The sequence below is a fragment of the Saimiri boliviensis genome, chromosome 4, assembly GCF_048565385.1.
Source record: "Saimiri boliviensis isolate mSaiBol1 chromosome 4, mSaiBol1.pri, whole genome shotgun sequence".
Classification (NCBI taxonomy): domain Eukaryota; kingdom Metazoa; phylum Chordata; class Mammalia; order Primates; family Cebidae; genus Saimiri; species Saimiri boliviensis.
In genome coordinates this window covers 112,100,957-112,116,291 of record NC_133452.1, presented here as the reverse complement: position 1 = coordinate 112,116,291, position 15,335 = coordinate 112,100,957, and the positions used below count along the sequence as shown (strand labels likewise).

Below are 15,335 nucleotides of genomic sequence, written 5' to 3'. Positions count from 1 at the left end.
ATGCTAATGAGATTATTGGTGGCTGGGGACCCCTAAATAGCTTCAGGATGGAGGCTGGTCACTAGAGAGACCAAGGCATGAACAGAACCTCTGGGAAGGAGAGAAAAACTGAAAGTTGAGTCCCAGCGGGGCAGAGTGACTGAAGATTGAGTGGATCACCAATGGTTAATGAATGAATCAAACACGCATACATAATGAAGCCTTCATGAAAACTCAAAAAACTCAAAAACATAGGTTCAGAGAGCTTCCAGATAGCTGAACATGTGTCAGTGCCTGAAGTGTGGCATCCCAGTGAGCAAACGGAAGCTTGGAACCCCTTCTCCCAAAGATCTTCCTCTGCATCTCTTCCATCTGGCTCTTCATCTGTATCCTGTGTAATATCCTTTAAAATAAATGGGTAAACATAAGTAAAGTGTTTACCTGAGTTCTGTGAGTCACTCTAGCAAAGAAAGCAAACTCCAGGAGGGAGTCATGGAAACCCAGTTTACAGCAGGTGGGCCAGAAATACAGGTTGCAGCCTGGAACTTGCAACTGGCATCTGAAGTGAGGGGCAGTCTTGTGGGACTGAGCCCTTTTCCTGTGGGATCTGATACTATCTCCCGGTAAATAGTGCCAGAATTTAATGAAATTATCGTTGGTGTGTGCTGGAGAATCTGGTGTCAAAACTGGATGGTATGTGGGGAAAACTCTCCACACATGTGGTGCCAGAAGTGTTGAGCAGTGTGCAAGAGTAGGAAATATACTTTGGTTTTTCCTAGCAGAAATACCCTGCTTTACTCTTCTTCACTAGGCAATATTCTCCATGTCAAGGCCAGAGTGATGCTTTTTAGCCATAAGTGCAATAATATCACCTATCTGTGCAAAACTTTTCAATGGCTTCCCATTAAACCGGGTGTAGAAGCCAAAAGTGGTCCATGTGATATTCACCCCAATACTTCCCAATACCCTAATCTTCTAACTATTCTCCCCGCTCTACTTTAGCCATGATGTCCTCTTTGTTGTTCCTCAAACACCTGACTAAGCACATTCCTCAGGACCTATGCTCTTACTATTTCTTCTGCCTGGAACAATCTTCTCTCACAAATCAATATGGTTCACTCCCTTCCCTCTTTTGGTTCTTTATTCCAGATGCAGCAAATTAAGTTCACGGGAGATGGAAACGGACATTATCAATAAGAACTGATCCTTCTTTTTAAACAGATTGTATGGAAAGAGAACACATGTCGGCACCTACAGGAAACAAAACAAGAGGTCAGATGGCTAAAGTATGAATTCCACCTGTGTGACTAAGCAGAAGACTTAATCTCAGATTCAATGTCCTCATCCAAAAAAAAAAAAAATGAAGAGAATAACAATGTTACCCTTGTCTAAGTGTCACTGTATCAACCAACATAATGTATGTAAAACTCTTAGCAGAGTTAACTTTCAAAAAATGTTAGTCATTATTAATAGTTTTATTATTAAATACTATTAAGCCAAGCACAGTGGCTTGCACCTGTAATTCCAGCTACTTGGGAGGCTGAGGCAAGATCACTTGAACCTAGGAGTTTGAGGCCACAGTGAGCTATGACCATGCCACTGCACTCCAGCCTGGGCGACAGCAAGGCCCATGTCTAAAAATACATGTTTTTTAAAAAAAGGCCAGACGCGGTGGCTAACAATGCCTGTAATCCCAGCGCTCTGGGAGAACATGGCAAGAGGACTGCTTGAGCACAGGAGGCGAAGACCAGCCTGGACAACCAAGTAAGACCCCAACTCTTCAAAAAAATTAAAAATTAAAAATTAAAAGTCCTGGTGGCATGCGCCTATAGTCCTAGTTACAAGGCGGAAGGGCTGCTTGAGTCTAGGATTTTGAGGTTATAGTATGCTATGATTATACCACTGCAATGAAGCCTGGGCAACCTTGTCTGTAAAAAAAAAAAGAAAAGAAAAAAAAATTTAAGATAGGATGTTTTTATTTTTTAGGAGAAACCAGAACACATTTGTATGTTTAACAGAGACAGAAAAAAGAGGTTGAAGAAAACAAGAGGAAGGTAATGATATTCAATACTCCTTCTATAACCTTTTTTTTAAGTATCAGCAAAGCCACATACCTAACTTCCTTTTCACATAAAAAACATGTAATGCCTTTTACTATGAAATCAAGTTTGATTCAATATTATTATAATCAATATAAAAATGCAAACATTAATTCCAGTGTCTAAATTACTACTCTCACATCTGTATGACTGAGCTCTCATTCTGATGACATGCCATTTTACCACCAGATAAATCTTCCTGTAACCCTGTGTTGCAGAGACTGCTAATAGCAACCCCTCACCCTAATTTTTATACTACCTTTCTTCCACAGTACAAAACTCTCACTTACTAAGATGAGAACCTTGTTATCAGAATGAAAACATTTTTCAACCTCCCTTGTAGCTCAAGTGGCCTTGTTACCAAGGGGAGGTGGTACATGGCAGTTTTCAAGAACCTTCTTTAAAAAGCCTTTATCCCTTTGTTCATCCCTTCTTCCAAACTGCTACCTGGAAAAGACAATTAGAACACTAGCCTCCATGCTAAACTGTGAGCATGGATGACAGCCAATTCCTAAGAATGGCTGGGTAGCAAATGATTAGATCAAGTGAAGACTCAGTAAAACGGAACCTCCACAGCAGCTTTATAGTATGTTTCTTAGGCTTTTTACATGAGAATGAAAATCTACCCAATCCTAACTGATATACATTGTAGCCCAATAATGACATTTTCCTTGTTTAATATATTCATTATCAAATACTCAAGACCATCCACAATCTACCACCAGCAAATTTGCCCTTACTATTTTATCTATACACTTTTTGACTTCCTGTCACTAGATGGTTGTTCATATTAATCACCTTTCTTGGAATGCATCCAAACCTCCCCTAAATAAGTGCTATTTATCAAGTACCAGCTCAAAGCCCACTCCCTACACAGCTTTCCACCATCATTAGAAATAGATGTGATTGCATCCTCCTTTGAACTACTAAAGGATAATCTGCCTGTGTCATTCACCTAGCAATGCTTAGTTTTCTTGTTATTGTGCTTGTCTCGTATTCCCCAAAAGATGCCAAGCTCCTTAAGAAGGCCCTATGCTCCAAAAAAGGTGAAGAGGGAAGTCCTGTTTCCAAACTTTTCCTATCTCCCACGATTTCCAGGGATGTACTTTGAAGAAAACGTATGAAGAAAATGTTCAATGTTGATTAAAATCCTTAGTAAATTTTACTCGGCTTCTGAGTTTTCACCATCAAATAACCACAACACCTTTTATCAGCTAAAACTCAAGAGTAACCAGACCTAATGTCAAGAGCTTAATAAAACCTCCGGGACATAACAATCCTTTATTTTTTTAATAAAGTTGTTGTAACAACTATAAGTTGTAACAACTTTATTCAAAAAATACACACTAAAGCACATAGTTCCTATCTTAGGAAAAAAAGAGGCTACCAAGCAGAAAAAGGAGCCAGTTTCCTCATTTTGAAAGATTAACGCTGATTAATGTTAAGAACATACAAGGTACAGTGCAGAATACAATGATAGTTTGGAGACTTGCCCATTAGCTAAAATCCAAGACAAAGAACCAGAAGCAAAACAGAACAGATGTAGATGAGCTGACAGGAGATACCACATTTCTCAGTTTTGTTTTGCTACCACTGTAACTGTTCACCGAAATCAAACTGGCATTGCTTCTTGGTAATTCTAAAAATACATCCTAATTCTAAGAAACACACTCAGAATTTAATGCAGTGGAAAGTAGGAATTTGAAGGAGATGTGCATTTTTTACACTATGTAGGAAAGGGACTGGAAAATTTCCATTTTGAATGTAAATTTGTCTAAAAGGAAATCAATATAAGACCTAAACAGGTCATTCAACAAAATGCTGAGTAATAAAATCATATTTTAAGTACTCCCCCGTGAACAGATTATTCCGCATTAATTTACCTGGCGTCTTTTCTAGAGGACTTAATGAAGACAAAATCAAACTTTCAAAACCAACTTTCTCTAGGCTGCCTGATTTTTATCTGACTATGACAAAGAAACGAAGAGTGATGTTCCTAAGCCAAGATTAATGGTAAATTTAGCATAAGTAGTTTATATCTATTAAATCTGTTCAAAGACAGAACCTAAGCAACTTGCCAGGGATCATTACACCTACCTTGAACAATTATTGAGGATTAGAATATGTAAATTCAACATAGCTATTTGTGCAGCAAATGCTAACTATGCTGGTACTATTCATTAAAGCTCTAAGTCAAGGGCAGGCAATTTTTTTCTGTAAGAGGCTAAAAAGTAAATACTTCAGGCTTTGCAAACCCAGAAGCAAGATCCAGGATATTAGGTATATAGGGTCTTATGTAACAAGAGAGAAAACAAATTTGCATCAATTTTTACTGATAAAACTCAAAATGCAACAATAATATGTACAATTTTTTGGTAACATAGGTCTACTAATACTAATGAGAAGAAGGGAAATTTTGGAGGATAAAACATTTCTGATAATTGGGATTCAAAGTTAGTGCTCCCTATCCTCAAATCAATTGCAAATGTTCATCTGCAAAATGTTCCTGGGCCATGGAAAATATTCCAGCTGGCCAAATTTACTTTGGCATTCCTTGCTGTAAGTACTAACGTTACTTGACAAACCAGTTAAAACACTAACACCACAAACCTTAATTTCCAAAAGTCTGCTTCTAAGTAACTAAAATCAACTTAAATATTAAAACTTCAAACTTTTTAATATAAAGTGCCTAATCTTTAACAATCATTTATACAAAGCAACTTACTCTTCCCTGACTCTTAGCTAAAGGCTAAGTATGACAAAGATTACTAAATACGAATGAGAAATGTAATCTTCTTAAAAATCTTATAATCTAATAATTCAATTTAAGAGTAAAAACATATAAAAATTTGTATCAGAAACTAAGACAACAGAAAATAATCAGGATTAAATAATCAAGGGAAGTAAATAAAATAAGGTGAAGAAGAAAGTTGAGAGTTTATCAAATGTGGAGAATGGGGAGCTAATTCACTAAGATTTCATGAAAATATACCTTGAATGCTTTTGGCAACACTAACTTGAAGTAAATGTTTAGTTTTAAAATTTGTTCTGAATAACAACCTAATCTGACTTTAACCATTAATTTAAAACTATGTAACTTCACACTGATAAATGCTTTTACAAAAGTTAAGAATAACCTCACTATATTTTTCAAGTTAGCTCTATGTATCTCAGCCTCAACAAGGGCCCTAGACTAGAAAATCAGTGCCTCTGAAAAAGATGTGGCTGACTCACAATCGCCAAATTAAAGAAATCCTCATTCCTTGTTCCTAATAATAAATGAAGCTATTATAGCTTCATTTTATTTAATTATTGAAAATCTAAAAACCAATTAAACAAGATACATAAATCTAACAAGCAGAGGAAATCTGCTACCAAATATAAGCATTCAAATGTAAAAATACCTTTTGTTACACCTTTTCCAGGGTGTCCAAGACACTTTCCAAAATAATTTTTAGTGTAATACTTTTGTGGGAATGAGAAAGATCCAGTGATTTTACACTTGAAAAAGTATGGATTTCTGATCTTGGCACCTTAAGCTATATTACAAAAGCATTTGGATTTGACAATCTCCTTTGCCCTAGTAATTTGAACTGATATAGCAATGAAGGGTTTGTTGTTTTTTGTTTTTTCAATAAAAAATACAGTGTGAGTAACTTACAGTAGAAAGTGAATGTTGGTAAGAAATTCTCATTACCCATTTACCACGAGGGGCTAACAAAGGGTAGAGAACAAGCAGAAAACCAGTATGTGTGCTTGGGGAAATCTCCGTAAATTTTTCTAATTACTCCACATACAATTCAGAGGCATTTCTCTACATATTTAGCATCCAAGTTTAAAAAATACCTATGTGGATTCTATCTGCACAGCTATATGTCGGTGTCAGTAAAAAAAATTCCCAATTATTCTTCATTTTCATTTCCTCTTGTTCCAAAGGCAATAAATTTAAACATGCCTTTTTTTAAAAATCACATTTGAATTGGAAGTCAAAGAATTTTAGAGTTCAACAGCCTCTTAGAGATAGTCTAATCTGAATCTTTTGGTTCTTCAAGTAAAGAAATGGGACTCAAAATTATACTAAAGATCACAAACTACAGAATGACAGAGCTGGGATTTCAATCTGAATTCCTTGACTCTTCGGTGCCCTTTTAACCAGACTAAACTACAGCAAACTCTTGAGGCAACTTGAAATCAGAACACGAGAGCTATTTTAAAAATTTCTATTTCGTCTACTTAATGTGAAGAACCTTATTTTATTCCAAAACTGAGTAAAATTTTAAGGAAAGTTAAATATTTATTTTTATACTGTAGTAAATATTAATGGAAGTTGAGTTCTGAGAATACCAATTTATACACAATTCCAAATTATTGCTATTTTTATCTTAACATGTTAAGTTTAAATAAAAGCATTCAAATTTCTGACGGTAAATTATTTTCTTCCACTTTACTAACATCGCAGTAAGGATCTTAGTGTGGGGTGAAAGCTTAAAACTGGGAATCAAGACACCTTACTCTTAACTAATTTACTGTCAAACCTCAACATCTCTATATTTCTCATCTTCTGATTAAGGATCAGGAGACAGATCCTTAGTGCCAGACATCTTATTTACATTGCTTCTAATTCTCACACCTTAGAAGTCATGAATTATTCTACCTATTGTGTAGGAAACTGAAGCTCAGAGAGTTTAAAGAATTTTTCCAAGAAACTGAGCTAGTTAGTAGCAGAGCTTGAATTTAAAACCAGCTCTGCCTGACCCCAGCCAATGCCCATGTTCCTCGCATGACACCACTTTGCTCACATCCTAATATAATGTGTGATCCTTGTGTGGTTAGAACAATAAGTACTACATTTGCAGGATTATTAGGGAGATTAAAGTGATAAACCAAAATACACGCTAAAAAAACACACACGTAACACTTTCTTCAGTTATTAAATTGAGAATGAATTTTTAGTAAAAAAAACTTTAAAACTAGTTATGCTACAGATGGTATTCTTATTAATGTTATTACTTATTAACGCCTAAGTAAGCACTGTAGAATTAAAAAAAAGCATCAATCTTGCTTTTACAGATAACACTGCAAATTAAACTAGAACCCCATCTCTATTATAGTAAAAATAAAATTACTCTCAAACGCCCATTAAATCACACACATAAGTAATATTTACTAAAATGTGTGTGTATATATATATATAAATAGAACAGAAGTAATCAAGAGAACTTGGTACTAGTTCCTGCCCTTTCAAATAGATTTAGGAAAAAAACAATTCTCAGATATGCAAGAAAAGATGAGAGATGCTTAATACCGGACACCTATACAGTGTACTATCAAACATCTTCACCCCTGCAGATGAATAAAGATACTGTGCTCCTCTGACAGAGAAATGTTTCCCCAATACAAGCTGTCCTGTCCTGTCTTACATATTCAGCAAAGTTAGTGTCAGTAAAATGTTTAGTAGACAGTGCACAACGTATTCCCTCAGTGTGGTCACTGGCTCTTTTTGTAAAGTTTAAAATCTACCAAAGCAAAACGAAACAACTACAGCACATGTAGGGCACATTAATAAATGTAACCTAAAAGCAAAACCAAAATTGAAGTTTCAGGTTATCTTTTATGTATATCTTGCCCTACAACTAAAATATCGAATTAGTTCAAAACGAAAAGTACTACGCACATTTGTCCTAAGTCTTCATATGTAACCTAATAACATGCGACAGCTTCTTTACACTGGAGTCGTCAATACTTCTATGACTCTGGTTCTTTTCCCAACAATGGCCAAGGTGTTCATCTCTGTGTCTTGGGATAATCCCCACAAAGGTCATGACACTTTGACCCTGTCAATTCCCTCAGAGTGACACCTACCTAGCTACAACTGCACCCACCCCCACTTCTCTTTTTACCTTCCTGAACAACCCCCTCACCCCCAAGGACCGACACAAACCGCCCACTGAAGAAGCATTTCTTCACCCGACCCATCTTCTGCATTGAACATTCATTGCGTCTCAGCGTAAATCGCAAGCAAGACAAAGCTAGGACAAACCTGCAAATCCAGGAAACCCGCAGAAAGAGGAAGCAAGCAGAGGGACAGAGGGAAGGGCAGGGGCGGGGGGCGGCGCGGGGACCGCCCGTCACCCTCCCGGAGCTGAGCAGGACCCTCCTTCCGAGCGACGCCGACTCCCAACGCGGCTCCCTCCCCTCACCTCGATCTCGCGGATGTTGTTGGAGGTGACGAAGATGCCAATGCCAATGGGGATGAAGATGAGGCCGATGATGAAGAAAATAGGTAGCACCGTGCCAGCCGTAAGGATGGGCTGCCAGGCGGGCAGCCGTTGCTGTTTGAAGGCCGTGTTATCCGGTCTCCGGGTCTTCGCGGTGCCCCCCGGGGCACACGGGGGCCCACCGTCCACTTCATCCTTGGCGTTATAGTTCATCGCCATCGATCCCCGGGGCGCCGCTCCGCGACGCGCAGGTGGACCACCCAAGGGGTCCGCCCGCTGACCCTGACCGGAGCCGGCCGAGCGCAGCCGCCGTCGCCGCCACCAGCGCCACCACCAGCGCCACCACCTCAGCCGCCGCCGCCGCCGTAGAGCGGAAGAGGTGGGACGCTCTTCCGCCGAAGGCCTCTGACAGGAAGCGAAAGCCGGCTGGAGACGCCAGTGGGAGGGCGAGAGGAAGGAGGGAGAAGATGGAGGGACAAGGGGAGGGGAAAGGGGAGGAGAATAGGTGGGGGAAGGAAAAGGCGGACGTACCCCGATCATCTGTCCTGTGACGCCAAAGTGAGAAGCTCAACCACTGGGGCGTGAGGCTACGTTGGCGCATGCGCGGCCCTGCTGCGGCGACTCCGCGCCTGCGCTGTAGGTGCAACTTCGCGTGGCTTTTGTTCGCACACACCTGCCTGTTACTATGGGTATGGTGGCGACTGCAGGTCTGGATTGCTGGACAGCTTTTTCTTTATACCTCGAGGCTTTCTTTGAAGGAGTCGGAGCATTTACAAGGCCACCTCAAGAGGGATTGAGTCGGGGGAGGATTAGCAGTATTTGCTTAGATTGTAAAACCGCGACTTTATCTAATTAAATAAATCGCCGTTCAAGGTGCAGATATAAACTTATAACAGAGGTGAGTGACATGTACCCCTTTTGTCCTAAAGTCAAAAATCAATAATGTGACCTTAGCTCTATTATGTTGCCGCTAATTAAGCGATTCTCATGTGTTTCTCTGTTGATGATTTTACCTTACTTTTCCCTTTCTTTTCTGTGTCCGCCTTTCTCTTTTGCGCATTGATAAAGTGTTTTGTAATACGCTGTAGCTTTTTCTTTTACTGTTATAAAAACCCGAACATACAGCATTACTACAAAATGAGATACTCCGTAAACACTTTAAAAGTGCCAAGTATTTAATAACCCATGGAAATACTCATGACATAAAAGGTGACTAAGTCAGGATACTAGCGTAGTATAGCGACTGTAGAAGTATAATATAGAGCCCAACTAAAAAGTGAGTAATGGTGACTTCAGTTGACCTGCTGAAGGATTTTTTTTTTCTGTTTCTTTGCACTTTTCTGTATTTTCCAAAATTTCTATAATAGTTGTATTTTATTTATAAAATTTAAATAATTGTATACAATCCACATTATACTCACATCTTTGAAATCCAGACCAGAGAGTAAGTCACATCGTTTGAAAACAAATAACTAGTTTTGTTTTTAAGGCTTACTCTGCAATAGTTTCTTTTTTTTTTTTTTTTTTTTTTTTTTTTGAGACGGAGTTTCGCTCTTGTTACCCAGGCTGGAGTGCAATGGCGCGATCTCGGCTCACCGCAACCTCCGCCTCCTGGGTTCAGGCAATTCTCCTGCCTCAGCCTCCTGAGTAGCTGGGATTACAGGCACGCGCCACCATGCCCAGCTAATTTTTTGTATTTTTAGTAGAGACGGGGTTTCACCATGTTGACCAGGATGGTCTCGATCTCTTGACCTCGTGATCCACCCGCCTCGGCCTCCCAAAGTGCTGGGATTACAGGCTTGAGCCACCGCGCCCGGCCAATAGTTTCTTAAAGAAGGTAAACTGAGGAAAGAGAAACTGAAGAGTGCTTGGTCCTCATAATTTACATTTAAGCCGGGCTCCGTGGCTCATGCCTGCATCCCAGCACTTTGGGAGGCCGAAGCGAAGTAGATCACCAGAGGTCAGGAGTTCGAGACCAACCTGGCCAACGTGGTGAAATCCCGTCCTTACCAAAAATACAAAATTAGCCGGGCATGGTGGCCGCCCCTGTAATCCCCGGTACTTAGGAGGCTGAAGCAGGAGAATCGCTTGAACCCGGGAGGCGGAGTTTGCCATTGTATTCTAGCCTGAGCAACAAGAGCAAAACTCCATCTCAAAAAAAAAAAAAAGGAAAAAAAAATTTACAGTTAAATGTTTTTTTCAAACTGACCACAAGTCTCAAGAATGTGAGCCAATCATATATTTACTAGACAGAGTTTAGAGGGATGTAATACTTGCTGCCTTCTAATAACCAACTTGCTTGGGTTTGCTCTTAGGTGACATTCATGCTCAGATTCTTACCACTGCTAACGTACTTAGGTCTATATTTTGTTTTATCTTTAAGTTTACCTTCAACCCCAGGCTCAAATGGAAAACAATCTATCACAGTTAATGGAGAAGGCATGGAGTCCTTTTATTTTTCTAAGTTCTGTTAGTAAAAATGTATGCCACAATATGGGCATGTTGCAAAAGTACATACAAGGCAGGTTTTTCCTCCCCATTTCTGCCTATATCATCATGCCCACTAAATTTGATAATTCTTTAACTGATTTGCTATTCCAGCATTCTGTATAAATGGTCAGTTATTTTACCTTCATTTTTTTGTTTTTGTTCTGTTGATCTAAGTGATTGTGATATATCTATCTGCTTCCTTTCTCTTTCATTTTGTTTGTTCATAGGAAAAATGCGTTAATCCCTTGTCTTTTTTTTAATTAGAAATTCCATTTTGACTGAAACATTTACAGAACTGAAAGCTCCTGGGATTCTTCTCTAAAACTTACATTTTCAGATGAGGTCCAAATGGATGAAATTGCTTTTCCAGATCTCTTGATATCCCTCCATTTCATTTTCCACTACTGTTTTCTGCCACCACAATATGCATCTTTACCCAGCTGGAACATATTTTTCACCTCCACATTATTATCTCAGGGGACTCACAATTTTGTGATTTTCTTGGTCACATTGTTTTATGATAGTCTTTACTAGGTGGTTTTTCATTTAATCTGCCGAAGTGGGAATTTTCTAAAGAAAGCATTGTTCAGCATTTCTAAGGCAACAAAAGACAATAGTTGTTCTCACAATGGGTTACCATCTCCACATTTTCAAACTGTGATTGCTAGGACAGACTGGTGTGTGTTTGTGTGTATGTATGTTGATACATTTAGATAGCATTTGTGTTGTCCAAATGATTGTTCTGCTGATTCTTGATAAAGTGGAATTTATGTGATAAATGACATTTTATTAATGCTGACTATCAGATTAACATTGTAAGTATACAGTCAGTGCACGATCCTCAATATGAAAGTGGATCAAAAACAAAATAACAGATTCAAGCCCAACAATCTGAAAAGATGTATGTATTTAGCCTCTGGATGGAAAGTTTTATACATTTTCATTTTTTAGTTCAGTTGCTCTGTTGTGCCACTGAACTCGGTAACCAGAAACATCAAAGAAAAAAATACTTAAGAATAACTATTGGGTATCTCCAGGAAGGAGGAAGAGGAAACTGCAACTGATCTTTTCACTGCCTAACCAAAGTAGATTTGCCACACCGATGTGCTTGTTGGGTTCCTTTTATGTTTGGTGCTGCTGTAGCTCTCTAGCTTCTAACCATATTCAAACCATTTCATCCACATCTGTAACAAGGGTATTTTAAAAAGTTGAAGAGGGCTGAGAAATGTGCCATATTTTTTGTCATCATGAATTTCAGAGAAGGTTCTTAATGACTCGAAACAGTTTGAATTATTTTCAGTGGCTGGGTCATATTTTTGCAGGAACAAAAAAAAAAAAATGTCTTTTCCTTTTCAGTTGCCCATGGCACCTTGGTGGAACTACAAAATGTTCATTTTTAATTATCCCAGAGGACTTTAAGCAGAAAGAGTGATGTCAAAATTGTATAATAAACTTCATTTCCTATATTTATTGCATCAGATATTGATTCAAACTAGCTTTTAAAAATTACTTTTTAAAATTGACCATTTCCTGATTTTTATGTAGTGTTATTATAGAACATTTTCAGTTAGATATTAAAGAAAATCCCTTTGTTCTCACACTGAGAGATTGACTGATTAGTCTGAGCTCATTGGTGTCGTGATGGAAAATTTTGCAAGTTCTTGAATAGTCAGTCAGTAATCAGAAATACCAGTCAAACAAGACATTTTAATGGTTAGTGTCATTAGAGGCAAGAGCAGCGACACCAAAATTCTTTGACAGCCTAAGAACTTTGTTTTGGATGGAAATAAGCCTTCATTTCTCAGAATTCCGTACTTTTTGGGTTTTGTTTTTAGTTTTTTTGAGATGGGGGTCTCACTCTGTAACCCAGGTGGGAGTGCAGCGGCTCACTGCCACCTCTGCCTCCCAGGCCCAAGCGATTTTCCCACCTCAGCTTCCCAAGTAGCTGGGGCCACAGGTGCGTGCCACCACAGCCCACTAATTTTGTGTATGTTTGGTAGAGACGGGTTTTCCACATTGCCCAGCCTGGTCTCGAACTCCTGAATTCAGACTCTCCACCAGCCTTGGCTTCCCAAAGTGCAGGGATTATAGGCATGCCTGGCCAATTCCATACTTCATATGAAAGAGTATAATTCTCACAAGACTTCAGACTTCATGACTTCCACTGCATAGAATCTCTCAGTTGATTACATCTCCATGGCATTTTTTTTTTCCATTAGGTACCATCAACTATATATAAGGTCTTTTCTTCAAATATCATGTTGCCATCTCTAAGTTAACAACCAGCTGGCATCTGTTACATGTATAACAGTTAATTTCTTTAAAAAGGGGAACAGAGGAGGAATGAGGCTTAGCCTACTCCAAGAGAATGAGATACAGTAAAGTAGATACTTTTAAAACGTTTTTGTTTTTGTTTTTGTTTTTGTTTTTTTTTTTTGAGACGGAGTCTTGCTCTGTCACCCAGGCTGGAGTGCAGTGGCACAATCTCAATTCACTGCATCCTCTACCTCCTGAGTTCAAGCAATTCTGCCTCAGCCTCCCAAGTAGCTGGGATTACAAGTGCCCACCACCATGCCTGGCTAATTTTTGTATTTTTAGTAGAGACGGGGTTTCACCATATTAGCTAGGTTGGTCTCGAATTCCTAACCTCAGGTGATCTGCCCCCCTCAGCCTCTCAAAGTACTGGGATTACAGGCGTGAGCCACCACACCGGGCCTAAAAATGTTAATTCCTTATAAATTATATGTTTGGACTATTTTTAGACTTTTTTTAAAATTTATACTTTTCTATTTTTCAAAGTTTTGGAAAACCAGCACGAGAAGATCATTTCATTATGATTTTTTTAAAACACTTGAGACACTTGAGTTGTTAAAATAACTCCAACATATTCATGAAGGATCTTCACAAAATGGACTTAAATGTGAAAGTCAGCTTTTGTTGAGCCTCAGAAATCAAACACATTTTTTGTCAGTAGCACTAAATATTTATGACACCAAAGGCAAAGACCAAGGCTTCCCTCTAACCAGCATTCCATGAGGAACAAGATAGGTTCAACGAAAACTGTTTCCCAACATCATCAGAGACTGTTTTTATTCATTTCTAAATTTCGAAACCCTGGCAAAGTACCCAGGACACAAAAGCTACTCGATAAATCTTGTTGAACTGACCTGATCTACTGTCAATGAACTCACATTATATAATGAAGTCAGTGCCACATAAGATGTGTGTTTAAGGGGTTATAGGAGCTCTGATGAGGTACCATATCTCATCCCCCTTATGATGTCAAAAACTAAACTGAGAGGAAATTGGAAATAAGGTCAGAATTACATTGTGGTTCTCCAAGTAGGAAAATAAAGAAAGGAGAGTCTTATGCTAATATTACATGTACTATAAATGCCAAGCAGGACTGTGTGCTCTGGGTGATTATGTTCTTTTTCTCAAGCAGGATTTCAGCAGATTGTGGTGACCACGGAAACAGACATCTCTGGTGCCCTCCGTTTCTGGGAGATAATCAGTTTGTCCCACTGCCTGCTTGTGTCAGTGCTGTATGTGGGCACCAATACATGCCTCTTTGTGAAGCAAAAATGAGCACATTTCTCTGAATAAAACCGTATAAACCATCTTGAGGCCTGGTGAAACTCTTGTCTTTTCAAAGACATACCTTCCCTTAGAATCAGTGATTACTGAGGGTCTTTTCTTGTTTAATCCAGATGATCTGCCTCTGAAACCTTCTGTGGGCACAGAAATTTCTGCAAGGAAAGCATCAGCAACCAGGATAATTTGGTGAGGAGGATTTGGCACAGAATACCCTGACGTAGGTACTGCTCCTGAAGGAGCAATCCTCTGGGGTTAGGAGTCAATAATTAGGTGCCTACAAAACACCCTTCTACTTTGAATAAACATGCCTTGCTGTCAAGGAGAAGAAAGAACTGTGCACTGAAATCCAGAAGAGCCAAACAAAGAATGTGGTTGCTATCATGAAAAAGATCCTGAGTATCAGGGAAACGGAGACAGGGCAGTTGAAGGAAGGGTAGGAAAAGGCTACTTCCTAGCATAAATTAATACATTTTTTTATTATTTAATAAGAGAAATGCATTTTTTTTGTTTCAAATAAGGCAACGATAAGTTAGGACTGGATATAGCTATATAGATCCCTATTCCTGGCACAGGCTGATAAAAATAAAGGAGGTCAGAACACAACCCCACTTTCACCCACATCCCACTTTGCAAAAACCATGATCCAACTACCTCTAGATACTGGGCTGTGGACTGCTAGCAAAGCCTCAGGAGCCTTTGCTCTGCTGATTGATCTGCCTTTAGATGGACAGCAGCAGCTGTGGAGTAACATCTGAATGTTGATTGACGAAGCAGTTTGTGAGAATAACGCAGGAAGGGAAAACCCTTAACCAGTTTCTATTTCTTGTTGTCTTAAGTTTGCATTTTGCTAAAGAATCAAACTGTAGTGCAATCCAGAGGAAGAGCATTTCTCATCCTGGCAGTCCTGCTGTACCACGTCTGCTTATCCATAGTGAAAGACACCATATTTTTA

General features: G+C 39.0%; 1 protein-coding gene across 1 annotated transcript in view; it reads right to left on the bottom strand.

Annotated features, from left to right (window-relative positions):
• The window catches only part of TMEM30A (transmembrane protein 30A), a 36,359-nt gene extending 27,508 nt beyond the window's left edge, over positions 1–8,851 (bottom strand). The window contains exon 1 of the mRNA XM_003926317.3: positions 8,279–8,851. Within this exon, the coding sequence (XP_003926366.1) occupies positions 8,279–8,836 (558 nt within the window). The 5' untranslated portion in view covers positions 8,837–8,851. The remainder of the gene's footprint in view (positions 1–8,278) is intronic.
• Positions 8,852–15,335: the final 6,484 nt, after the last annotated feature.